Source organism: Postia placenta (genome assembly GCF_002117355.1).
Source record: "Postia placenta MAD-698-R-SB12 unplaced genomic scaffold POSPLAscaffold_11, whole genome shotgun sequence".
Taxonomy (NCBI): Eukaryota; Fungi; Basidiomycota; class Agaricomycetes; order Polyporales; family Adustoporiaceae; genus Rhodonia; species Rhodonia placenta.
The window spans coordinates 934,183-958,488 of NW_020169842.1; the positions used below are offsets into that span (position 1 = coordinate 934,183).

The window sequence follows — 24,306 nt, forward strand, 5'->3', positions numbered from 1 at the left end:
CTATGAGTACGCCGCTCTAACGCCGCACCACCAGCATCATTGTTCAGGAAAGGCGGTGTCCGTTTCAGAGAAGACACAGGCGCCTTGCCGCAATCTCTACCTGACTGACAACATTTCGATGCTCGACAAGACGGGTATCGACTCAAGTCATCATTGCATTACTCCGAACTCGCCGAGGACATGTCAAGAATTATCCTGACCACCGAGTTTGTGTGGTGATGACTAAGCATATTGATGATGACATCGCGGCCGGTATTGTACAATGTACTAACCAGGACTCCGCCCGCCGAATCATTGTATGAACGATGGCGACTGCAGGGTCATCATTAGCTTGATCCCCGGGTTCGCGCTGATCCTCGGGAGTGCAGCATGCGGTGACGCCAATGGTAAGCGAGGTATTGGAAACATGCGGTCGCCCGCGATGAGGACAAATCGGCATAGATCACCGAGTCCTCGATAGCTCCTGCAAAACGCGAATTTCCTCGAGAGGACCGGCTTCGTCGCCCTCCGGTCCGAAATTATTGAGGATGCGAGACGCCGCCGCGAGGTATGATTGCATGGCGTCTTCCAGAGATCTCGCATCCGATCCGAGAATGTGTGCGTTGGTGGCGATCGCATTCCATGCCGTCTTAGATAACTCCAGTGCGTGCATCCCTGGAGGTATCATCTCGGTTAGAGGTTCGCGCGACCGGCGCCAAGCATCTGAAACATACCTATCTGAGGGTAATTCGTGGGATACACCACGACATAAAACGCAAGCAGGGTAAGCCCAGCTGACAGAGCATTCAAATAATCTCCTTCGTGCGAAGCTTTGCTGAATAACTCAGATGTATCAGGCAGATAGGTCTCATGTAAGAGAGGCGCAAATCGTCTGGGGATCTTGACGGAACGAGGCCGATCAGAAGCCATCATTCGGAGGTCAAGTCTATCAGAACTGCCTAGAGCGAAGCGGCGCAAGTCGGCCTCGATTTCAGCGAGTTCATCGGATCCTCGAGTTGGCAAGGCCGGAGAGTCAAATGTCCCGGTATAGGCACACAGATCGCAGTTGCATGTGAACCCGTAATTGTGAAATAAAGCTTCTTGACGAGTATTATGGGGCAAAGCAGGATCCAAGTATGGAATTGTAATCTGATTCATTGTCAATTCGCTAATTTCATGTATCAAACATCTGACATACCTCATCGCCTCTTGCGATATCTCGCAAAGCAATAACCTCCATCCGTACAGGATGACACGGCGTGATGATATACTTGACGACAGCGTTTGGCACGCAAGAGTGGTTGAACGATCTGCTAGCAAACGGGAATATACCATGTGCGTAGGAGTTCAGGTGTGAATGCACCACGAAATTGTTGTTCCCAAAGCGGTTGTAAATGGCGTGCGCAGTGCTGAGCACGTCCGATGGCACGTTCGCGTTGCATAGAGGGGGGATTGTGGTTGGAGCAGAACGCGCCTCCACCAGCTCCATGAGAGTCGACATCGAGCTTCCACCTTCAGCCGATATGTTGCCCCCATCGTCAATGAATCTCTCCGCAATCAGGTGCGAGAGGAGGATAGCATCCACTTGGTCATGATGGGACAATGCTTGGTATTCCTCAGAAGCCATGTAGCGGGGATATCTCTTGCATAATCTCTTGTGCTGGGAGCTCCATTGCTTGCGTTGGCCTGATCAGAATGCGGAGTCAGTAATATTGCTTTCAGCAAACTATACCAAATGCACATTCAGCTCCGCAGTACCAGTAGGAAGTACATCCGGTACACCTTCGTAGTTGTACTCTGTCCGAGGACAGTCTATGGCAGAGATCACATCTACGTCCCTTTTCAGACTGTAAGAGCGCGGAAGCCAAGACGGGTTCGGCGTGTACAAGATCACCCGCAGCCAACGGTGAAGCAGCAACTGCCATGCTCCTCGCTGTTGGATGCGGTTCCAGGAGGATAACAGGTTGTGAATTTGCTGTCATTGTGCGATGTCCCAGCTGTAATGGACGGTGACGGTTGTAGCACCTACGCAAAGCAAGGTATTCTGTGTTTTGGATCCTACGAGGGCTGCAAGCGCGAGAAGCGCACGTGATGAGGACGATCGAAGGAATTCGTAAATTTGATCCACACCCAGCTTGACTTCAGAACGAGATTTCCGGGCAAGACGAATCTATCTCTATTGCAGATGCCACGAATTTTGGTCGTAGGTATGTACACGTTATACAAAACTGCAGTCTGAATGATACAACAGGGGAGAACAATCTCTGGACGGGAAGTCTTGGCATATCATCTAGGGACATTAGATAGCGTGAATAAAGAGATACGGGACCGCACGCGCGGAGTGGGGGCCGAATTTAAGAATCCCAGATTGCTCCAAAGGCGGGAATACCACGACTCATCATGGCGTACACGACCTTCTCCGTGAGCGGCTGATTCGAGATAATAACAACAGCTTCCGCGTTGAATTCGCGTACCATGCGGTAGGTGAGCTTGACTAGATCGGGTCGTCCATGCTCACGAGTGTCTGGGAAGATTTGCTGTCAGAAATTGCCTGAAGTCATCCTCTCGGTTGCAGAGACGCACCATAGATGACTGAATTTGGCGCTGCGTCGAGCAGCGAGTCCACAAGCTTGTCACCGAACGTCTTGCGCACGGCAGGCGCTGTCCACAGGAGCTGGATCTCTGTCTCCTTTGCAAACACTACCGGCGCGATGGGACCGATGCCGCTGCCCGTTGCGACCATGACCACTCGGCGGAAGAGGGGGGTGACATGCACGACACCATAGCATGGAATGCCTCGGATCCAGATCTTGCTTGGCGGGTTGGCGATCACCTCCGAAGTCCAATCGCCCGCTTTAGAGACGACAGCAGAGTAGCCCTTCTGCCCCGGCTCGTGGATCGTTGCGAATGAATGCCATTCGAAGAGCGGGTCCAGGGACATCCGTGTGAAGTGCCCTGGCTCGGTCGAGACTGTGATGGCATCTTATCAATGAAATGAATGCAGAGATGGAACGGGCTAGCACGCACCATAGTCGAAGTAGAGGCGAACACAGTGGTCGGACGACTTCTCGATACGTACTGGGTACTTGCGGAGACGCACCCAAGGCAGGATGATCGAGACAGTGAAGACAACGACAAGCCAGAATGAAGGGGTGTGGACAAGAGCGTGGCCCAGTTTCTCATCAGGAGTCTTGTAATCATTGATCAACAGTACCACCTGTTCGACCATGCGGTCGGTATAAGTACGGCGGTAATGCAGCCAAATTAGGCAACCCACCTGTGCCCACACGAGCGCAACTGCTGTCCAGCCCGCGAATCGATGTGTCACTTCGAACGTATTGTGGCGCTTCACGCGGAATCCGGGATAAGCGAAAGTGACCATGCCCACGAGGAGTGCCAAGATGACATAGGAGACGGCTAGTGTTGGAACAGTCACCTTCATATTGCGGTCAGCGCGGTCTCGTTTGCCATTAGTGCAAGCTGCTCACCCGATCCTTGTTGATAACCTCGCGCGTTGCACGCCCGACGAAGAGCATTAGCCAAACTGTGCCGCTTACTCCAGCGCCAGAGTGGACTAGGAACCGGCAGCATCAGCGGCGTTCTCGACAATGGCTGATAGCTGTCCACTTACTTCCACCAATGGAGTATACTCGCGCCACGATACGGCGGAACCATAATGGCCACCTGCACGTGCATGAGCCTCGCATCAACAGATAAACGCTCCGCGGATACTCACGACCGGGGGGTCCAGCATGCGACAACGTAGAACGTGTTGATCACGTACTCCTGTCGCATGAGAATCGCAACGAACAAGTTCGCAACGACAACCGTTCCCAGTTTGCTTGCATTCGTGCCTCTGACGCAATACCAAATGAACACCCCCATGTTTGTCGCAAAGACGATCCCGAACAGCCGGCGATAGAGAGACATGATCTGGAAGCGAAGGTTGCGCAGGAACGTGTTCTGCACCTTGTCGGGCAGGGCATCGGCCTCGTAGCCCTCCCAAACCTCGCCCTTCTCTTGAATGGAGGCCTTGCCATCCAGAGTGGATGCCGAAGACGTATAGCTGGGAACATCCCGAACGCTGACGGTGCCTGGACGCTTCTCAGCATCCGACGACTTGCTATCTGGCTGATACACCAGTGCGGGGGCAGCTATCTGCGATGCCCCTATAACAGAGGAGTGAGAGTCTTGCTTCACAGCATGTCCCTTGTCGCTGTTATTGGATGCGTTGTCTGCTACTAGGTTCGTCATTGCTGAAAGGCAGTCTTAACTCATAGCAACGAATACAGGGCACGAGGGATGACAGTACCTTGACCACAATAGAATTCACAAGGGATTTTGCGAGGACGAGCTGGGCGAGGGAGGCGTAAGCTGGCTCACTATCTCAAACCCCTTGCTGCCTTCTTATAAGACGCATCCTGTACATGGCAGCACACCAATCACCTCACGCTTGTGATTTTGCAGGAAACTCCACACATAAGCAGATTCTGGGCCAGATCGCAGAAGAATTCGAGGCAATACGAATTGTCAGCTCTCTGACAGAATTACAGGGGACTTCCGACGTGAAGAGTTCGGCTTCGGACTGCGTAGGCCATTCCGCATGGAGATTTCACGACGCGTTGGCGATGCTGGAGACATCGGTGGGGTGTAGATCTTCTCACCGCGTTCTTGGAAAGGGTGCGATGGGCCTAAATTCGCGAAGCACCGGAGATCCGATACGCGGTACTGTCGTGCCTCGGAGACGACAGATAGCATGGCATAAGGAAAGTGCTGCAGGACGCAGTAGCGCTGGAAGGCACGGGCGGACAGGCAGACATGTCAAGATGTTGATTTCCGCCCCGTCCGCGACGTAGAGCGTTGAACGGTTCTAGACTGTCCACATCGCCCGACGTGTGCAATTGTGTACGGGGATATGCCAGAAATGTCAGAAACCAGCGTTACATTTGGGTGCCCCGGGATTCCCATGCGTGCCGCACAGGAGTAGATGTAGAACGGAGAATGAACATCGCATTGTCACCTTCTCGGAGATGAAAATAGTCCACATCGAGATAACTACAGAAAGCGGACTCACCCGGGACCGAAGCAAGGAGCCGCGTGTGTGCCACAGACCGCGCGCCCTTCGCACACGCAGCCTGGACGCTGATGCCCGGCGCTATGAAGATAAAGAAACTCCTCTTGGTCGCGCCTCCATTGCGTAACATCGCGCACACGCCCGTGAAGACGCGATTTACGAGTGCTGTTTCTCCCGAATTCGGATTTGTGGTAACTGATCCATGTGTTCGGTAAACCTAGCCGTCCAAAAGGAGTTATCGCGTGCATATACGCGTGGATCTCAGCCAAGTTTCAGACACTATATCTGCCCTCTGCGTGGGCATTTTCGCAGTTCTGAGACTGCATAGTGGCCGGTCGGAGAACAAGTCGCTGAATGCTGCCGCGATCGTTCCGTGGGGCAAAAATGCAATCCCAGCGATCGGGACCAATCTGATCGGGATAATGCACCAGGTATAGGTTACAATTTTACTTACATTTGCACCCATACCGTGACTTCTATATCCCACAATTCTGACTCATGCCGTATGCAATGCGACGTTTTTCCTGGTCAGAGTACCTCACGGGGCTGTACTGAAGAGGCAGCTCTAATAATTCGGAATATACAAACCCAATGACTCTGCGAAGGTGATCATTACGGGAAAACCTGATCAGCGAATCAGCGACTCAGCGCCACCGCAGTAATAGTGCGGACATAGTGCGGCAGAGAGAGCCTCTAATTCCTTGAATAGTACTGTGCTCATGTGTGATTTGCAGGGACCAGATCTGGCATCCTGGTTTCTGTCGCTTAAGTTCACCTGTCTTGGCGGACAAATTGGCCGCCTCGACTGCGGTTGTTAATGGCCGCAACGGTTGACAATGTTTACCAAGTGCTCCAGAGGATGGTCACCGACTCCTCCAGAGTCTTGTGAATGGCAGCGATATGCCTAGTCTTGCCTGGGCGTACTAGTGCGGTCTCACACATTGTCTTTATTCCGAATTCGCTAACAATAATACACCCAAGATTGCATCAATCAAGTGCGGGCATTGCTGCCTCCTCCTCTATAGCGTATCCATTAGTGTTTGGGCTCGTTGGCGCTCGAGATTACACCGCTCAGTGCTATATGCATGCGAGCCAAGCAGAGTAAGCGATCAAAGCGTTTCTCGCCGTCTAGCTAGAACACTTGACAATTCACAGAAGCCCATCGAAGTCGTTCTAGGAGGCATTCCCCGCTCAGACACTGACGAGAGCATCGGATCTTGGATAAGGTCCTTTGCGGACAGCCGCCGTCTCCTCGTGTGCATATGACTGTCGACATACGGAGAAACTTGAAGGTGGCCATGAAAACCCGCCTGTATGATAGTGTCACAGCCTTCCATCAGTACGTCATGGAAAGTTATTTTTCCTCTGCTCGCAGTCGCATGCTATAAGTATCATTTGTATTGGAGTGTCAGCGCGCCTCTCTGTACGCGGCACTCGCTTGACCAGATTCAGGGTCTCGTGCGAGTGCTGCGTATCTACATCGCCCCTCAGCCGCGAAACAATGTTTTGATGCATAGCAACAATTCCGAGGAACAAACCGGAGGTATGTGGGCATTTGATTCAAACTCCCGGTGGCGACCGGCCGTTTGCGACTGCTGTGGTCCATAATCCAGCCGGAAGCTTGTATAGTGGGGGTATGTGGTGCCGACACGCTCTCTCCCTGTGTCTGGAGACCGCCGTGACTCTGAGCAGGATATCCATAAGTGTATGTCGTGAACACATTATTCGTGCTAATACATATGCACTGTGCCTGACGACTTCACTTCAGTTTGAAATTGCAGTCAAATTCATTATGGATTCGTTTACCCCGTCCACGTGACCTCTCTTAGTTTGCCGATAGTGGACGTTTGAATCATAGCTAATCTTTGACCGGTCTCTCCCTTCCGTAAACGAAATTCTAATACTATCTCACTTTCCATGGACGACGAAATTTCAGACTCCCCTCCCACCTTCAGTGTGATGTACGCTGTAGTGTTCTCCGACCTGCGAGCTGCATTCAAGAGGGCGTCAGAACGGAAAATTCACCAGTGCTCGATGGATCTTTGTCTTATCGCGCTCTCAGTACGGTATGGCAAATTCACCTACGACAGCTTCTGGATAGTGTGGATTGAAGAGGGACGATATCATCTTTGGGTAGACAGGACTGGATATCTTTTTGATGCCTTCGTTCCTTCCGTTTCACATACCACGACGCCTGCCCAGTCCTTTGCCGGGGTGCTCATCAAGTTGCGTGAGGTGAGTTGTTCTTGTCGCCATGTCGACATGCGTTATCGGGCGGAGTGCGCCACACCGCATGCCTCTTGTCCTCCCCACTCCCAGAATAAACCGTGTTCTTGCAGATCGCCAGGCCTAGACGGGCACCACTTGCATTTGGATCGCACAAAGGAAAGCCCGGTATCGAAGTTGGATTGACCCTAACGAAGGTTTTGCAGAAACTCCCCGCATTCAATACTGTGGTGCTCGTGCAAGAACCACAGTCTGCGCAGCTATTCTTCGTGAATACCACGCTGCTACGGGAAAGATGTTCTCTCCGCGACTCTGAAAGAGCTCAACAACCTCCGGGATGTGCTACTGATCCGTGGGTACGCTTCGTCCGGCTCCGTGAAGATCCCGTTCTGGTCGGTCCCGACTGCAGTTTCCATGGACCTGCAGTTCACACGCGTCTCACACTAGATGCCCGCGCCGCCCGCGCGGGTCCTCGCTGCACTTTCAGAACTCTGTCGGGACAGCCTATTGGCACGGACATTCCCACCAACTGCCAATGCCGTGCTATCCTTATCTCCCACCCTTGAAATCACGGACATCGTACCGTTGGCGGCATACCTACTCGAATACCCCGTCGCGTATGTCCCTTGCTCCGAGGAGCAAACGTCATTTCTAGCCGGCGCCGCGCTCGACGTCTACGAGTGCACTTTCCAGGCCGCCGAGGCACACATTGTACTGAAGTTTTCCTGTCCCTCGGGCATCGGGGAGCTGCACCCAGAATTATCAGCCGGAAGACTTGCGGAAAGCTTGAAGCACAGATTTGGGCTTCGGCTCCGAGCTGCGGGACTTCCAGACAACCTCATTGTACAGCATCACATGAAGACTTACGACAGGGTCTCGTTATAGCTCATTAGAAGGCTACCATGCAATTAGATCTCCCCTCCTCCGATTGGTGTGGATTACAGAAGTAAGGCACAAGACCACTACATGAGAATTTGAAGCGAACTCATTCCACGTCGATGTTCACTATTTTGATGTCGTCAAACGGCTTGTCCACCTTGTTGGTCTTTGCATTCTCTATCGCGTGCACCACCTCCAATCCAGACAGCACTCGGCCAAAGATAGTATGCTTCTTGTCCAGCCAGGGAGTTGCCGTTGTGGTGATGAAGAATTGCGACCCGTTTGTATTTGGACCTGCATTCGCCATACTAACTGTGTATGGTCTGGTCCGGTGATTAACGCCAATACAGTCTGGCTGTGGGCATCGGCAACTCACCTGTCGTGTTTTAGGTCGTCCGAAAACTCATCTTCGAATTCTCCGCCCCAGATTGACATTCCACCTGTACCGTCGCCCAGCGGATCCCCTGTTTGGATCATAAACTTCGGAATGACACGGTGGAAGATGACATTCTCGAAGTATCCACTTCGCGCATGTCCGACGAAGTTCTCCACCGTCTTTGGCGCCTGCTGGGGGAATAATCTGAGATGCATGTCGCCCAGCGTCGTGTGAATGGTAGCGGCATTCGCAACGGGCGAGGGACCGGGTTTTCCCAGAGCTGACGTGGATGATGCAATCGTCAGCTCCTCGCGGGTGGGCCGCTCATTGAAGATATCGCGATCACCGGACTTGTCGTCCCTAAAGGCTAGTCAGCTCCCACACCAGGAAAGATGTCTGATCGTACGCACTCAGGTTCGGAGCGAGTGAACATGTAGAATCGCTGGCGCTTATAGCCTGTGCATACCAGCGTTGGATCTCTGACAGCCTTCTCGGCCAGGAGAGGGTTTGCTGATGCAGCTGCCGCCTGACATGAAGCAGTACAAGTGAGGGTGAGTGTCAAAAAAAATCATTTAGACGCATACTGCAGTTGTCAGTCCCTTCTTCGCAGGCGCGCCCTGATAGAGGGTGAGATGCATCCATCGCGCTGTTTCATCCTTGCCGAACAGGCGCACGACTCGATTGGTGACGGTGTTGACAACTGCGATCAGACAGTTAGATGATCCATGAGGCTCGAGTCGGATAGAAAGCTCACCTTTGACACCCAACAGCGTCGGGTAGAGCACAAAGGCGCCGCTCTCGTCCCAAATGGCATTAATCCAGCGGCCTGGCACAATCCCGTCGGGTCCAGGAAGTTCCAGTTCCCTCTCAGCCGCGAGACGGCGCCCGAACTCCATGTCTTCCACTTTGTATATCGCCGTCCCCGCTTGCTGCATCTCCTGAATCGCCTCTAATGACTCGTCATACTTGCGGGTCATCTTGCCCGAAAGGAAGGAGAATATGCGGATCTGGCGGTCGGGCAGTGAGAATGTCGCGAAGGAAGTCGAATCTGGCGAGAGCGTGATACACGTTGGCGTTGACTTCGACTATGTGACATTGCGTGAGAGGGAGAAGTTCCTGCAGTCCCCGAAGCGTACGTACCTTCTTAAATTCATATAAGTCGGTTGCGCTCTTGAACGCCCACAAGCCAGGTACATTTTTGGGGAGCTCAAAGGGCTCTCTTGGTTGCCAATATTCGACGAACCCGCCTTCGTCCGCCGATACCACGCAGTCGTATCTGTCACTGTACTACATAAAATTTCAACTAAGTGCCCCTGGAGATAATGTATGTGGCGTAGCGTACCGCCATGATATGCACCGGAGAGCGATGCAGTTTCTCAATAGTCTCCAACGGCTGGCCGTTACCACGCCCGTCATAGAGCCGTATCGTCCCGCTGTCACGATCTGAACTACAATATCATTAATGGGCCTACATCTGACGTAAATAAATGAGCTTACACCGCGAGGAGACCCTGCGCCTGTCCGCGTCGGTGTACCCAGCAGCATGTATGTGGGGTAAAGCCAAGCTTGATCATGTTTATCATGTCTGCAACCACTGCTAAGCAAAAACGGGAAGAGTCTGTGTCAGAGTGCGACTCACCGAAGTTGATGACATCGAACACCTTTGCTGAGCCATCTTCAGAGACACTGGCAAACAGCTGTCCATCCGCGCTCGCAGAGACCCCAGTAATAGGTGCAAGGTGCGCACGGTAGTGCTTGACAAATTCAATTCCCTGGTCCTGCTTCTTCCAGAGTTTCAGGTGTCCGTCGACCGACGTGGTCACCAGGAAGTCAGTCCTGGTATGCAGTCAATCACCACGCAGTCCGTGAAGCACGGGATTAGCTCACTTGGTCATAACACAGAAGCTGATGACGTCTCTATGCATAAAACTCTTGTAGTATCTGTCCGCGCTCGGCAAATGCTCGAGGTACAGCTTCTCATGCGGCAGCACTATACAGCGAACACCGGCGGTTGAGCTCGCGCACCTCGCAACAAGGACGCATTTGAAACTCGCCTTTACGCTTTTTCTTGGCCACGCCATTTCCGCTGCTCTCAGCCGGCGCAGGCATGGGCCCAACGTCGTCCTCGTCGTCCTCGTCCACAGGGATTGTGGCAGCCGTGTCCTCGGTCTTCATTTCATCATCTTCTGGCGCGTTATCGCCATTACGCGTTCGCTTTCCCAAGACGGACGTGTCGTGCTCCGTGTCGGACATTATGCGTGTTGGTTTGTTGTCGAGCAAAGGAGCGAGCAAGTTGAGCGCGCCCGATCCAAAGTTGTCGTCTCACTATTAGACGCTGAGGACCCTAAGAGATGCTATGGGCGCTTGTTTCTGCAGCGTTCAATACCAATTCAAAGTTCGGGTCTCGAGGAACGCCATATGCATAATAAATAGCCATACAAAGCTAGAATGAGATCCTAAAGAGAATGCGCTATAGCTACAGGATGATACAGTCGTCCTTTGCTCCCCCTTCAGCTAGGATGGCCTTCTCTTCTTCACTGAGAGGGAGTCCTTTCCTGGCACGCTCGGCTATGGCCCTTCTCCTACTTTCTCTCTCTGCCCTTGCTCGCCTGAGAAAATAATGTTGATACAAAGATGGAAGTATATTGATACAGAGAAGAATTAAGCCGTCGCAAATACCGGGGGAGGGCGGAACGAGAGATAGTTTAGTGAGGATAATTTAGGGATAGTCGTAGTTGGGGTTGCAGAGAGTTTAGGTGGTTCATTAGAGTTGGTTGCGTTAGTGTCAGGTAAGGCGGAAGGAATCGAAGGAGACGATGCGGCAGAACTAGAGCTTCGTGAGTTGTCACTGAGAGCGAGAGGCATTATGGATGCTTACCGATCAGTTTGCGAGAACGGGTTGGGCATACTCGAAGCCGAGGATGACGAAGATGAGGACTTCGCCAGTGGTGGAGGACGCGCCAAGTCAACGGCGGTAGGAAATGAAGATGAGGACGTTGACGTCGTTGACGCCATGGCGCGCTGAATGGCGCTGACGGCGGCAGAGCTAGCTGTTGCTGTGCGCGCTTGGATGTCTGCAAACGGCCTTGATGCAGCAGATCCACCCGCCTTCGAGCCGGTTGGCACGCACGCATGGGTGGCGGAGAAACGGTGTTGCGGACAGAACTGCTGGTTGCATTTCTGGGACCATGCTTAGCACACGGTAAGCATGAGAATGACTAGACACTCACATCACAGCGTATGGGTGCAAAGAGCACCTTCCCGCACTTCGCCCGCGCACATACAGGTGTCGACTTCTTCTGGGACTTGCCGGTCATGACTGAGCACTCAGAACTGATGTGGGCCTCCATGCGTATGTTAGGATCTTGTCCAGGTGGTACTGCGACAGGCGTGTTGCACAGGGGGCCTGCAAAGCATTGAATGCATCATAAGCGAGGTGCGATCGTCATACAAGTGCTGATGTATACGTACATGACGGTGCTATGCGGTTATACTTGCTGGCGTCGTACTTGCTGCAGTTGTGCAGCTCTGGAACGTAGTGCTCTCCGCAGAAGGATAGGTTGCAATGCTGGCATCGAAACGGCAAAAAATCCACCGTCAAGCATGACGCCGCCGAGCACTGCTTCCCGACGTCCAAGAGTTGTGCATCACGTTCGGAAGAGGAAGAGCGGGACATTGTGAGCAAGTAGTAAGTGTGAGATAGAGGTGTACGAGGCAAGCGAGGTGAATATAAGAGCTTTAGCGAGGTGGACGCGCGTCCACCTCGCGTCTGACCAAGAAGTGGGAAGGACGGACAAGCACTGCGACGCGCAGCCACTCGAAGCTTCTATCCCAATCAGGCAATACCATGTCGTGTCACGCGGATCCAGTTCAATGTGCGCCTGTGCAAGCAACCTCCGGGTGAAGAGTAGCCGAGTCAAACCTGCGATCCTCGACAACATACGATTGTCGCCATGGACCCGAACTATTCTGGATCGCCTACTGCTACATTCACATTTGTAAGGATGAACTGAATGCGGTCAGACTTACGTCAGTGCTGAAGGGTAATCGTCTGCAGATCAGGCATGGCGAGTCAACGGATAATTTGGTGAGTGCGCTATGAACGTGTTCGAAGACGGCATTCATGTGAGCGTGTACAGCGAAATGTGTGGGCCGGATGGCAGGATTCTCCACTCTCCAATCATGGTCAGTGCTTCACATGCCGCGGGAATGGCGTCAGGCTAATAATGCCTTCCCTTCCATTGGCAGGCATGAATGTAAATCCCAAGCATCGGCATCACTGATAGTGCTTCTGAGGTCGCTCACCGATCATTATAGCAAGCGAAGGCATTGGGAGTGTCATTTTCCAACACGCCGCTCTTGGCGATCCATGCTTCGCCGCTGAAGCGAGCTCAATGGACGGCCCAGGCTCTCCGCGATGCTCAGAAAGAGCCGCAGCCTCCCTTGACGACTTCCCCGCTCTTGCGTGAGCAGTATTTCGGCGTGGCAGAGGGAAAGCCATGGGTCTACGAGATGGAGCCTGGAGTGACTTTGGAGGAGTACTACGCACGCGGCGTGTATCCCGTCCTAACAGGTCGCTCGCAGAAATTCCCTGAGGCAGAGAGCCTTGATGACCTTGCACGAAGGGCAGAGCAGGCCATCAATGGGCTGGTGATGCCGTACGTCTGGCAAGCTGCGAGAGCAGGAGAGAAGGGCATCCATGTAGCGATCGTTAGCCACGGGCTATGTATTAGCGAGCTCCTGCCTGCATTGCTCTCCAAGGATGCCAGCGGAGCACACCCAAAGCACAAGTACAAAGGGCTGCTGAATACCGCCTGGACCCGGGTGACAGTCGACGTCAAGGTGAGTCTATTCTGTCCGTATAACATCGCTGAGGGTTTGACGAGAGGCACGAAAGGGATCGGTAGAGGGGAAATCCATGGAATTCTCAGATAGCAATCCTCCGCCGCTAGTAGTACGGGTCACAGATTTCAACAGCCATGAGCACTTAGACCGAGTTGTACGTAGTCCTCTCGACATCCCGGAAATAGAGACCACCACGCTGATGCGTCGTCCAACAGGCACGACAAAAGGGTGGGATTGGTAGCGCTGAATTCGACCCGAAACAGCAAAGCATTCAGGCGTTCTTCGGAGGTGCAGCAGCCCCAACAGAAGAAGGTCGTAGCGTAAGCAATGCATTGGACGAAGGTAACATTAATACCCAGTGAAAGGAATTTATACCATGGGCAATTGGTGGTATTAAGGGGTCTCTACAAATACATGGTTCTGCTTGTACGATCAAACTTGGTTTATGCGGATTAAAAGGGATATAAACGCACCAATGTGTGGAAATAGCATGATCATCGCGGAGGAAAGCGTCCGATAGCTCTATGGTGACCCATAAGGTAGCAGTTTCTTCAGTCTTGTCGTCTGTGACCCATGGGAGAGAGCGGTCTGGGAGAGCTTGTTCTTCCTGGCCGGACTCTTGTTCACGTTCAAGTGTTTGTGACCAGCATGCCCCTGGAGATAGAGCAAGCCTTAGCACATAGGTGACCTGTCGCAATGGAAGGAGAGGTCCAGCGACTGACGCGCTTGAAAATGCCCGAGGCTATCGACCGCCAACGCTTCTTGGCCCCCTGGTGGCTTTTGAGTTTTGGATATTGTGCGACAGCAGATGTCGAGAACAGACGGGCTGTGGACAGCAGCCTGGCGAAGAACATGCTGTGCAGAGTGCGAGGTGGTCGATGGTGCTCCCCTGGCGGAAGAAGCTCAGGCGGCACGTGCGCATACGCGTCCATAAGGGTCCACAATGCTGCCCTCATCGTGCACTGGGCGTTCCGACTTTGCAGACGACCATCATGTCTTCCAACCCTCAAGACGATGCAGACCGCGTAGGTGGCTTGAAATCTCGAATGAATTCAGTGCTAAGGATCAGGTGGGGTACAGATTCGTCTGAAGCGGCTTGCGAAGCTCCAGGGCGCGAGTCCTACGCCTCCAGCGTCCGGGTCGTCCACTCCTGCGCCTGCAGAGACCAAACCTAAGCCCAGGCCTATACCGCCGCCATCGCAGAAGAGGGTGCTGGAAGAGCCTCAGGCGCTGCCGCCAGTTCCGCAGCGGAGACACGCACCAGTGACTCCCGCATCTCTTGAGTTCCCGACCTGGGAGCACGAGACGATCGGTCATGTATTTAATGTGGCACTGGAGGTCAGTCGTCATTCGAGGATCATGCGCAAAGATATATAAGCCTTTGCAGAAAGCCGTTGCTGAGAAGAGCGGCTGGGAAATTGTCTGGCTGAAGCATCTGGCCGCCGAGTTGGAATCTGAGAGTCCAGGTGAGTAGCTCTGCGTGTCGATCCCAATACATTTAAATGAATGATTATCAGACGCTTCAAAGTCAATCAGACTGAGTGGGGACATTGCAGATCGCCTGCTCATATCGAGGCTGGAATTGGACCCGGAAGCTATGTCGTGAGTGATGCGCCACCCCGATCCAGTACTTAGATTGAGGTCTTTATAGGGATGACCTGGAGTATCTTTCCGTCATTGCTTCCCTTCCACCACAGCAGACGAGCTTTCAGTATCTGGTTGGATGCTGGAAGCGATTGAACGCCACAAGGTCTGCATTCCTGAGAAAGGTACGTTACATCAGGTCTTTGGCGAAGCATATGGCTAGAACATGTGCTAGGGATACCCGCCCGTTGAGAATCAACGAGGGCAGGATCTTCTGGACAAGTTGCGGGATCTAGTCATCAGCTATGCGGGATTGAGTCTGCAGGAGCCGGAAATGTTCCCTCAACCGTCAGGGTTAGTTTTGGGTTTCCTGCGGGCACGGATATTAGTTGAAATTCTCATCCACAGGCGAGATTTGGGTCCTTCGGAACTGGTGGCGCCGCTGCTATCGCTTTCATCTCTGTCTGCGCCCCTTCTCTCGACTTCCGCGTCGTCTCCCAACACACTGTCGCCTTTTGAGGTTGAGCCATTCCTACAAGACCTCGCCAAGCGCTTCGAGCCGGAGAACGAGATTGATGGTGTGCTTGGGCCAGTCGTCACACAATTGTGTTGCCACCCGTCACTGTTCCGCCCCGAAGGTCTAGCTGGTGGCGATGCCAGCTGGCGAAGTGTCATCGGTGGATTGGAGGCGCTGGTCAGTATCAAGAGCATCGCGATGATGATCACGCGCCTGGAGAACTGGATCCCTCCCAATGCGACGGCCCCGGACTTCGAGCGAGTGAGCTTGTTGGGACCCTTGCTAAGACTAGGTGTCTTCGAGAGAGAATGGGTAAGGAGACGACTGTCAGCTACCTCCTGCCTTGCTCACGTATGCGTAGCCAGCCATCGCCAACACATACTATTCTAAGCCTAAAGAGCGTTCCCAGGGTGACATCGAGTCATCTACTGCTAGTCTCCGCGGGACATTGAAGAGCCTGCAGGTGAATTTACATCATTGACGCAGCCAAGTTGATCTCTGAGATATGCGTTATAGTCCTCTATGTTCCAGGTCTTCAATACCCTCGTTCGGGCATCGCCTGAGACTCGGGAGGCAGTCTTGCAATACTTTGCCCGCGTTATCGCACTGAATCATAGGCGTGCAGGCTCACACGTTAGTACTGATGTCCCGAACTTAAACTGGCACTCATCCACCGGCTCTTAGGTCGAACCTGACACTGTTGCGTCAGATTGCTTCATGGCAAATCTCCAAACGATCTTATTTCGCTTCTGCGAGCCTTTCATGGATGCAAACTACACGAAGGTACCTTCTTTACCTCGTTTCTGGAGGGCTATCCATTCTTACATGCCATGCCAGATTGACCGTATTGACCCCGCATACTATGCTCATTCCTCTCGCATCAACATAACAGAGGAGACTCGTATCAACGCGACTAGTGAGGAAGCGGAGCAATGGCGAGAACGTAATGCGTCACCTGGTGGTGTGTATGTTCGCAAATCAGTGTTGGTCTGACTTTCCGATACAAATAGCCCATAGACGCGCCTAACTTCATCTCGGACATATTCTACCTTTCGATGGCTATGAATCATTACGGGTACCAGAAGACAATCTCAACATTCGAAGACTTGGCGAGACAGTATGATGAGATAAACCGGCATTTGGAGATGCTCGAGGGTGATGGCTCTTGGCGTGGGGTAATAATCCCGTCTCTTCGTTATTCATCTGAACCCCCTGACATGGACTCACGTTCCAGACTATGTTCCAAGCGCGGACAGAAACAGCTATCAAGGCTGTCAAAGTAGGCCCCTTACTTACTCGGCACGACAGTATTGTGATGAGATTTACTCATTTGTGCACAGGTTGAGTTGGACAAGGTGTTGACATCGCAACTCGCATTCTCCGTACAACTTGTAGACCCGGAGATCGTATTCCGATCCGTCAGCTTCGTGAATTTTGTATCGACATGGCTCATTCGGCTTGTTGATCCAAAACGTCGACATCCGAATCCGCCGGTTGAGTGTGTACTACAAATACCTTTGATAAGGACCCAGTGCTTAACATATAACTCTTCAGATTGCCGTTGCCCAAGGAAGTTCCGGAGTCCTTCAAAGTATTGCCTGAGTATTTGATAGAGGATGTGATCGACTATCAACTATACGTTGTAAGGTAAGGTCGCTAATTAATTGCTCATGACACGCTTCCTGACTACTATGTGGCAGACAGAGCCCCGAATCTTTGGAACTTTCCGGCAAGAACGAGATACTTGTCTGGACGTTAACCTTCTTGACATCCACGTGGTATATCAAGAATCCATTCCTGAAGGCGAAACTTGTCGAGGTAACAGACATGATTTCAACGTCGTTATATCTCGGACTCAGCATCGTCGCGCTAGGTTCTCTTCTATGCGTCATTGAACTGGGGAGGGCACCGCGCCATCATGACGTCGACGCTCAACTCTCATCCCATTGCATTGAAATATCTCGTACCTGCTCTAACGCACTTCTATATTGGTGAGTGTGTATCTTTCCTTGTGAACGCACGATAATAAGCCTACTGTCAGAGGTTGAACAGACAGGGGCGAGTTCGCAGTTCTACGACAAATTCAGTAAGTGGGGCTGTCGTATCGTCCCTTTTCATATCTCACCTTTCTCCCCCCAGATTCTCGGTGAGGATATTCTGACATATCATCTCATGTTGTCCCTCATTCCGTGCAACACTGTAGTCGTAACATTGCGTACCTCTTTCGGGCAATTTGGGACAATGCTGTCCACCGGGAAGCCCTGAAGAACGAGACGAGGTAATTTACAGGCTTCTTGGAGGGCCGCGATATGCTCACTCTGGATAGGAATAACATGGAGAAATTCGTCCGCTTTGTCAACCTTATGATTAACGACGTGACCTACCTTATGGATGAATCGCTCAGCGAACTCACCAAAATCCATGAGATTCAAACCGAAATGGAGGACGCCGCCACGTTCAACTCGAAGCCCGTCCAGTACCGCCGTGAGCGCGAAGGTGCCCTGCGTTCGCTAGAGCGCCATGCATCTGGTTACGTGCAGCTAGGCAACTCGACTGTGGGTATGCTAAAGGCGTTCACCGGCGAGACCAAGGAACCCTTCATGGTCCCGGAAATTGTGGATCGCTTGGCGGCAATGCTGGACTACAACCTGGACGCCCTCGCAGGCCCCAAATGCCAAGACCTCAAGGTGAAGAACCCAGAAAAATACAAATTCAATCCGAGGCAACTGCTCAGCGACCTCCTGCGAGTGTACTTGAACCTGAGCGACCAGGGCGAGTTCGCGCGTGCTATCGCAGGGGACGGGCGCAGCTACCGGAAGGAGTTGTTCGAACGGGCTGCTGGGATTGCGAAGAAACGGCTGCTACTGAACGACACCGAGATTGAGAAGCTTCTCATGTTCGTCGTGAAGGTGGAGGAGACGAAGGCAACACTAGAGGCTGAGGATGATCTGGGCGAGATCCCGGACGAGTTCCTTGGTATGGAACCTATCTTTCGTCCAGTGGTTTTGTCTTACCGGTCTCTTTCTTCTGCAGACCCACTGATGTTCACTCTTATGCGGGACCCTGTCACGCTGCCCTCCTCGCGAGCAGTCGTGGACCGATCCACTATCAAATCGCACTTACTCTCGGACTCCAAGGACCCGTTTAATCGGATGCCCCTCACTCTGGACGACGTCACGCCGGGTACGTCTCTAGACGAACTATCTCAGAAACCTCGTCTAACACGTCCCCACAGACGTGGAGTTGAAGGAGAAGATAGACGCGTTCCTTGCGGAACGGCAGAACAAGAACACTGCATTGGACAAACCTGCGGAGGATGTTGTAAAGATGGATGTATCTGCGGATTGAGCGCACTGCGTACTTGTAGCACATTTGTAACAACGCATACACATGACACGGACTGCTGTACGACACGAACCAGAGAATGTATTTCTCATGTGCATGTGCACCCAGGTTGTGCTTGATCACAGTCTCTGTCGAAACTTGTGCCAACGCGAGGAGGTAGATACGAAAGTTGTAGCACCCTGTATATGCAGGACCAGTGGTGCTCTCGGGATCCAAATGTCAGGTCCTGGCCAACAGCAGCCGTGCGCGTGCTCAACATGCCTCAAGCATGAGCCTTCATGCAGTATGTACACCTGTAGCACTGCATGTACAGTTACAATACACGCACTCACAACTATTTCTTCTTCCGCTTCGTACCTCGCCCTCCGGCGATCGATGCACCCCGCGCCCTGCTACTACCGCTCCCCCTCCGGCCTGCTTTGGTCGTCTTCCTGGCCAGCTTGGTGGCTAGAGGAATGCCTATCCGACAGGTCCGACAAATCCAAGCTCTGGGTAGCATCGCGGACGTACCTGGTGACTGCTCGCGACCCTCTCCATCCTCCTCTTCAGCATATTCGGTCCCGCCATCCGTGCCTGTTGCGATGCTCTCCCGCGGAGTGGGAGATACACTTTCGTCCCCGCTGTCTTGTGTGAGCGCACTGCTGTCGCTGTCGCCGCTCACAAGACCCGCCATGTTCTTGAGCTTGCTTTTCCCCTTCCTGGCTCCAGCAAGACGTCCGATGGGTGGAGGGGAAGTTGAAGGTGAGGAAGACGGTAGGGATGCGGTGGTTTGTATCCGCCGCACGGACACGATGGGCTCGTAAGATTCATCAGGCGGGAAGCTGAACTCTTGGCGGAACCACGGGTGGTTGTTGAGATTCTCAGCAGGGGAGGGGGAGCCAGCGCCCACGTTGGGTGGTGTGGGTGAGCTGGTGACCCCGAATGGATCGTACCCGTCTGCTTCCTGCAAACAGTCAACGACCAACTACATGTTATGGGCTCGGGGCCGTACAATGGTTTCTAGGATATCGAGGTTGTAGCAGGTGCGCAGCTTGCACCACAGGTCGTCCGGTGAGATAAGTCGGCCGGTGTCTCTGAGAATAGCATTTTGGATGGTGAGGATGTGGAAGTGGCGGTGAATACCGACGGGTCGTGCGCGCATCACGGAGCGGAAAAGGGCTATCTCTCCCTCGACGCTGTCGAGAAACGTGGCCGCTTCAGTGCCGGGACTGTCTCTGTTCACGACGGCCATTTGAAGAAAGAAAAGGGGGGTGTTGGCAAGGCAGGCGGGGGCAGCCCACGTCCATTGCCAGCTGCAAGTTGCTCTCGCCGCCAAGTGTGGCACAGAGATCGGCGAGCGCCTGGCTGTATATGGAAGGTCCGCTCGAGGAATGGCTCTCGCTGGTACACCATCGTAACCATTCGGCTCTAGCTCTGCTTCAGTGCCTCTCCGCAGCGTATTCAGGGGCATACCAGCATGGCCATACCCCTAGGCAATTGCTCATCTATAGCGTCGTAGATAGGAAGAGTGGGAAGCGACAATAGTTGTACCGCCACTCGGAACAGACAGACCCCTGAAGGTCTGCAGCTACTTGGGCCGAGCTCTTCAATTCGAGATTGAAATTATAGTGAAGACGTCATTCCGGTGAGTGATATGCGGTCGTAACGAGCTTTCAGTTGCGACTGTGCTGGGACATGCGCTCGCTAATTGTAGGAGCTCTGAATGGATCAATGAGCGGTCCTCCTTGTATGTGTGTCGTGATAGCATGCTAGAGCGAGCCACCTTGTTAGCCCACTCTGACTAATCCCTTGATCACGAGTCTGTGGCTGCTACGCATTGATTCGCCACAAGAAGTTCAAGGTGCTGGCCGCCACTAGCGTGAGACATGCATATATAGACCTACACATTCATATTCCTCCACTCTTCCGACTTTTCGTTCTTCCACCGACTTGAGACCCTTTTGAACTTGTGCTATAGACACTTTCTGCATCTTCTGCAACCTCCACTCTCTCAAGAAAACTGCCGTTACCTCTCATTCAAACCTCTACCATGACTGTGGCCCCGTTGAACCCCGGGCCTCCTGGCGCACCCCCTAGTTGGGCGAGAGCTGGTGTCCCTACCCGTAAACGCTCGCCGACAATCTCGTCAGGCCCATTGCGGGAAAAGCTTTCCGTCAAAATCTCTCCTTCACAATCTGCAATGCCTTCATATAGATGTTCGGCCACACAGCCTCCGCCACCACCGTCCCCGTCCACCAAGCCCCTCTCCCCGACCCGTGTCTATGTGCCTAGGAAAGCTTCGAGCCCGCTTTCCGCAACTTCTGATACGACTCTGTGCGGTCGTAGCTCTCCCCCTAGCGCCGTGGTCTATTCATCCACACGGCCATCCGCCGGCATGCATCGCTCCAGTGAAGCACGTCAGACTACCTCAAGAGCCAGGAGTTCTACAGTATCTGGTGCTCCTGCGGCTGGATCTAGTGCGGACGCGTGGATCCAGCTTCGCCGCCAAAGATCTGCTCCCTCCTCCTCTCCATCTCCTTGCGAGGAGCGTGCAAGGCCTGACCCTGTCGCCACCACGCGCCACGAGAGCATAGACCAGGAATCCGCTGCGGACAGACACACCGCATCGTCATTCACCCTGTGTGCGTCCCCAACACCCGGGGCCCTTCCTCGATTCCCAGGCGCTGGCTCGAGCGCAACAGGGAAACAGTCTTATGGCTTTTTGCTTCGGACTATCGGTGACCACAAGAGAGACCAGACTGACCACCCCACAGGCAAGTTCGGCCCAGGCGGTTCCAAATTTATCGAAGACATCAATGCGAGCGCCAGCTATCTCGACGACGACAACGACAGCGAGTGCAACGTCTCCGCGATCACAGGGTATGGAGCCGATGTGGCGTTTGTGAAACACGTATACAAATCAAAGAACGACGACGTCCAAGTCGACTTGGCTTTGTTGCTGAAGCGCTATGCCGACCTCGACAAAGCCCTTGCCGCCTGCGAGCCGCGCCGCGTCCAAGACGCTAACACCAGATTCGTTGAGCAGCTGCGACTGGCCGTGAGAGACCTCGACGCGGGGGTGGGAGATATCCGCTCCACGGCGGGATACGACTCAGCGCTGAAGTCCCTGGATTTTCTGCTGACTCCTCTAGAGCCGTTCTACGCCAACGTAGACTCCGTAGACGACCTGATAGACCTTCGAGACATGGGCTATCAGCTGATGACGCTGGCAATGTCACATTTCCGTTCCTTGCTGAGCGTCGTGGTTATGGAACGGGAGCACCGTAGGCCGGGGCTCTCGCCGCAGGACGTCTTTGGGCCATTACGGCGGGCCATGACACGCATTGAAAATCTCGTCGACCTCGTCGGCAGGCGGAGAAATGAACCGCAAGCTCACTGGGCGAAGGACAGGCATAGTGGTGCCGAGGACGACGACGATTTCACTGTTGTCACACGAGGAGAAGATGAGGACGAGGATCTATGTGATCCGTTTGACTCCGCGTATGATGCTCTACTCGCAAGCATGTCTGCCGACTTCCGCTCAGGCGCGCGTAATGCCCGGGATTCTTTGGCAGTGTTCCCCAACCTCTCTTCAAGCATTCCCAACGCTGAGCTGCCAACTCCCCCCGAAGACGAGCTGGATGTCATAGTGAATCTAGATGGTTCCATTACTGCGGCGACCTTGAAACAGATCGTCCGCATTTTAACCGACCGGCGCGAAGTCCTGGTGCGCGACGTGACAGAGCTGACGGACTTATTCTTCATGTTCTTCCGGAAGTTCACGCCACCAAAAGGTCTATTCAAGCTCTTAGTTGAACGCTACAACGAGCAAGCTCCCAAGGAACTCGATGCCTCGCTGCTGCCTCTCTGGCGGCTCCATGCTCAATTTTCCAAGATCCAAGTGGCGAAGTTGTTGTACCTCTGGTGTAGCAATTACTGGAAGGGGGCAACCGACCAGGCCGTCGTCAAGAGCATGACAGATTTCATCTTCGGCACGCTTGCAAAGGATAAGGATCTTCCCCTGGATACAGCTAAACGGGTGTCGAATGCCCTGTTGGAATGCTGTTGTGGCCGCGCCGACATCAGCCACTCGAGGTGGCTGGCAAGAGAAGTCAAGCTTACGCAACAAGCTGCGGCACATTATGAACCGACGGCGTTCGCACAACAGCTCAACGGCGGCATGATGAAGCATGATTCCCTAGATTTCAACCTGCTGGATATCGCGGTCTTCTGGGCCGATGGGGGTTTTGAAGAACTAGCACGCCAACTGACGGTCTCAGAGTCCGACTATTTCCACGCCTTCCTGCCTCAAGACTTGATCGAGTTCCGCGACGCCAGCCTCCAGCACAAACTCAATCGGTGGAGGTCGTTCACAAATGCCATCAGTCTTTGGGTTACGAAAACCGTCGTCGAACAACGTAAGATCACTTATCGTGCGCGTGTTGTCAAGCTCTTCGTCCAGACTGCTGCTGTGAGTAGCGCTTATAAGTATATCATATCCGTTCATACTGACGACGCCGCTTCTATAGGCTTGCAAAAATCTGCGCAACTTCAATTCGGCGTATGCTATTCTGCTTGGTCTACAGGCCAGTGCCGTCACGCGTCTCAGGAGAACAGAAGAGCTTTTGGACGAACGCACCGTATCTACACGTGAATCTCTCGGCGAGTTCTTCAATGGAAGGGATTGGCGCCTATACCGACATGAGCTACCTGTAAACCTACCTGCGATTCCGCTATCAGGTTGGTGTGCGGTTCATTATAGGCATTTAACCTCAGCGCTGACTGTTTTCTGCTCTAGTTATGATCCCCAAGGAAATCAGTCCGATGCGGGAATGCATGCAGCGTGTTGACTCGACGGTGGGGCCACCTACGGCGCCGGTGGAGGGCATGATCCCCCTCAAATTCTATCGCCACATGCGCCGAATCGTGCGTGGTAAGTCGTCACACCATTCATCTTGCGACGACTACTCATAAATTCTATGAAACAAAGACCTCGAGAAATGTTATGGTCGTCACAAGCTCACGTCCACGGAACTCGTGCGCGGCTGGCTGGAGCATCATCTCGAGCCACTGATGGCGGTACAATACGACAAGTATTCACAGACACTATTTGACAAAAGGTGCGCATGTTTTAAGGCCTAGTCGATCCATAGCGTCGTACTCACCGTTGAAATTCAACTCTCAGTCAGCATCTGGAAGTTGAAGCTTCAACGAGCGAAGAAAAGGCCGGTTTGTCCACGACTTCTACGCGCCGCTGCAAGACCTAGAAGCCGTTCTCGCCCTACGCCTCCATTTGACGAACCCTATTTATAACTCATTTATCAGCATCGCATCACCGCTCAAGTACTGTTCGGGCTGCGGTAACGTGCTTCCATCGTCTCTAGATCTGTGCCATTTATTATCTGTTTATCGTCCTGTTATACCTGCCGCTCATTTAATCGCTTGATGTTAATTGTGTACTTACACCAATTCTACGATCCTTGATACCGTCTGTACGATGTC

General features: G+C 53.1%; 10 protein-coding genes across 10 annotated transcripts; 4 read left to right on the top strand and 6 right to left on the bottom strand.

The window, feature by feature from the left end:
- Positions 1–212: 212 nt before the first annotated feature.
- Positions 213–2,004, bottom strand: POSPLADRAFT_1066984 (hypothetical protein). The gene is made up of 4 exons (XM_024482131.1): positions 1,721–2,004; positions 1,178–1,665; positions 714–1,128; positions 213–654 (listed from the first exon to the last, which is right to left on the bottom strand). Exons 1-4 carry the CDS (start codon positions 1,959–1,961, stop codon positions 443–445), a joined length of 1,356 nt encoding a protein of 451 aa, XP_024336717.1. The 5' UTR covers positions 1,962–2,004; the 3' UTR covers positions 213–442.
- Positions 2,005–2,134: 130 nt separating this feature from the next.
- POSPLADRAFT_1183638 (hypothetical protein) lies at positions 2,135–4,315 on the bottom strand. The gene is made up of 8 exons (XM_024489020.1): positions 4,292–4,315; positions 3,716–4,235; positions 3,611–3,663; positions 3,468–3,553; positions 3,257–3,415; positions 3,007–3,196; positions 2,563–2,949; positions 2,135–2,503 (listed from the first exon to the last, which is right to left on the bottom strand). The coding sequence occupies exons 2-8, from the start codon at positions 4,231–4,233 to the stop codon at positions 2,334–2,336; spliced, it is 1,563 nt and encodes a 520-aa protein (XP_024336718.1). The 5' UTR covers positions 4,234–4,235; positions 4,292–4,315; the 3' UTR covers positions 2,135–2,333.
- Positions 4,316–6,970: 2,655 nt separating this feature from the next.
- POSPLADRAFT_1035417 (hypothetical protein) lies at positions 6,971–8,164 on the top strand (the record flags this gene model as incomplete). Its single annotated transcript, XM_024477084.1, has 3 exons — positions 6,971–7,288; positions 7,393–7,635; positions 7,727–8,164. 3 exons carry the CDS (start codon positions 6,971–6,973, stop codon positions 8,162–8,164), a joined length of 999 nt encoding a protein of 332 aa, XP_024336719.1.
- Positions 8,165–8,264: 100 nt separating this feature from the next.
- Positions 8,265–10,787, bottom strand: POSPLADRAFT_1149201 (hypothetical protein; the record flags this gene model as incomplete). The annotated part of the gene is made up of 11 exons (XM_024486281.1): positions 8,265–8,481; positions 8,535–8,894; positions 8,945–9,060; positions 9,119–9,234; positions 9,289–9,619; positions 9,675–9,821; positions 9,877–9,982; positions 10,032–10,119; positions 10,174–10,370; positions 10,422–10,524; positions 10,574–10,787. 11 exons carry the CDS (start codon positions 10,785–10,787, stop codon positions 8,265–8,267), a joined length of 1,995 nt encoding a protein of 664 aa, XP_024336720.1.
- A 621-nt stretch (positions 10,788–11,408) lies between these two features.
- On the bottom strand, positions 11,409–12,210 carry POSPLADRAFT_1148970 (hypothetical protein; the record flags this gene model as incomplete). The annotated part of the gene is made up of 3 exons (XM_024486242.1): positions 11,409–11,714; positions 11,765–11,940; positions 12,006–12,210. 3 exons carry the CDS (start codon positions 12,208–12,210, stop codon positions 11,409–11,411), a joined length of 687 nt encoding a protein of 228 aa, XP_024336721.1.
- A 277-nt stretch (positions 12,211–12,487) lies between these two features.
- POSPLADRAFT_1075385 (hypothetical protein) lies at positions 12,488–13,851 on the top strand (the record flags this gene model as incomplete). Its single annotated transcript, XM_024482808.1, has 7 exons — positions 12,488–12,532; positions 12,592–12,621; positions 12,674–12,719; positions 12,783–12,790; positions 12,852–13,376; positions 13,432–13,533; positions 13,595–13,851. The coding sequence occupies 7 exons, from the start codon at positions 12,488–12,490 to the stop codon at positions 13,739–13,741; spliced, it is 903 nt and encodes a 300-aa protein (XP_024336722.1). The 3' UTR covers positions 13,742–13,851.
- A 56-nt stretch (positions 13,852–13,907) lies between these two features.
- On the bottom strand, positions 13,908–14,167 carry POSPLADRAFT_1095945 (hypothetical protein; the record flags this gene model as incomplete). Its single annotated transcript, XM_024483129.1, has 2 exons — positions 13,908–14,033; positions 14,102–14,167. Coding segments are annotated over 2 exons (192 nt in total), but the record flags the coding sequence as incomplete, so codon positions are not given.
- A 204-nt stretch (positions 14,168–14,371) lies between these two features.
- Positions 14,372–18,928, top strand: POSPLADRAFT_1066990 (hypothetical protein; the record flags this gene model as incomplete). The annotated part of the gene is made up of 23 exons (XM_024482132.1): positions 14,372–14,404; positions 14,460–14,717; positions 14,767–14,845; positions 14,897–14,981; positions 15,031–15,148; positions 15,199–15,317; positions 15,372–15,792; positions 15,842–15,943; positions 15,997–16,113; positions 16,165–16,263; positions 16,318–16,441; positions 16,498–16,655; positions 16,715–16,759; positions 16,821–16,978; positions 17,035–17,127; positions 17,181–17,298; positions 17,354–17,471; positions 17,522–17,566; positions 17,620–17,626; positions 17,684–17,758; positions 17,807–18,456; positions 18,514–18,663; positions 18,716–18,928. The coding sequence occupies 23 exons, from the start codon at positions 14,372–14,374 to the stop codon at positions 18,826–18,828; spliced, it is 3,285 nt and encodes a 1,094-aa protein (XP_024336724.1). The 3' UTR covers positions 18,829–18,928.
- Positions 18,929–19,069: 141 nt separating this feature from the next.
- POSPLADRAFT_1172207 (hypothetical protein) lies at positions 19,070–20,108 on the bottom strand. The gene is made up of 3 exons (XM_024488172.1): positions 19,817–20,108; positions 19,336–19,768; positions 19,070–19,284 (listed from the first exon to the last, which is right to left on the bottom strand). Exons 1-3 carry the CDS (start codon positions 20,054–20,056, stop codon positions 19,160–19,162), a joined length of 798 nt encoding a protein of 265 aa, XP_024336725.1. The 5' UTR covers positions 20,057–20,108; the 3' UTR covers positions 19,070–19,159.
- A 1,512-nt stretch (positions 20,109–21,620) lies between these two features.
- Positions 21,621–24,117, top strand: POSPLADRAFT_1148860 (hypothetical protein; the record flags this gene model as incomplete). The annotated part of the gene is made up of 6 exons (XM_024486232.1): positions 21,621–21,684; positions 21,747–23,275; positions 23,334–23,544; positions 23,603–23,737; positions 23,795–23,924; positions 23,994–24,117. 6 exons carry the CDS (start codon positions 21,621–21,623, stop codon positions 24,115–24,117), a joined length of 2,193 nt encoding a protein of 730 aa, XP_024336726.1.
- Between the last annotated feature and the right edge of the window lie 189 nt (positions 24,118–24,306).

Excerpts from the sequence above, each read along its gene's own strand:
- POSPLADRAFT_1066984 (XM_024482131.1), bottom strand. The coding sequence starts at position 1,961 with ATGACAGCAAATTCACAACCTGTTATCCTCCTGGAACCGCATCCAACA. Across the intron at positions 1,129-1,177 it reads ATATCGCAAGAGGCGATGAG|ATTACAATTCCATACTTGGA; the intron begins GTATGTCAGATG and ends ACAATGAATCAG. Across the intron at positions 655-713 it reads CACGAATTACCCTCAGATAG|GGATGCACGCACTGGAGTTA; the intron begins GTATGTTTCAGA and ends TGATACCTCCAG.
- POSPLADRAFT_1183638 (XM_024489020.1), bottom strand. The coding sequence starts at position 4,233 with ATGACGAACCTAGTAGCAGACAACGCATCCAATAACAGCGACAAGGGA. Across the intron at positions 3,664-3,715 it reads GCATGCTGGACCCCCCGGTC|GTGGCCATTATGGTTCCGCC; the intron begins GTGAGTATCCGC and ends ATGCACGTGCAG. Across the intron at positions 3,197-3,256 it reads TTGCGCTCGTGTGGGCACAG|GTGGTACTGTTGATCAATGA; the intron begins GTGGGTTGCCTA and ends ATGGTCGAACAG.
- POSPLADRAFT_1172207 (XM_024488172.1), bottom strand. The coding sequence starts at position 20,056 with ATGGCCGTCGTGAACAGAGACAGTCCCGGCACTGAAGCGGCCACGTTT. Across the intron at positions 19,769-19,816 it reads TCGATATCCTAGAAACCATT|GAAGCAGACGGGTACGATCC; the intron begins GTACGGCCCCGA and ends GACTGTTTGCAG. Across the intron at positions 19,285-19,335 it reads GGGTCGCGAGCAGTCACCAG|GCATTCCTCTAGCCACCAAG; the intron begins GTACGTCCGCGA and ends CCTGTCGGATAG.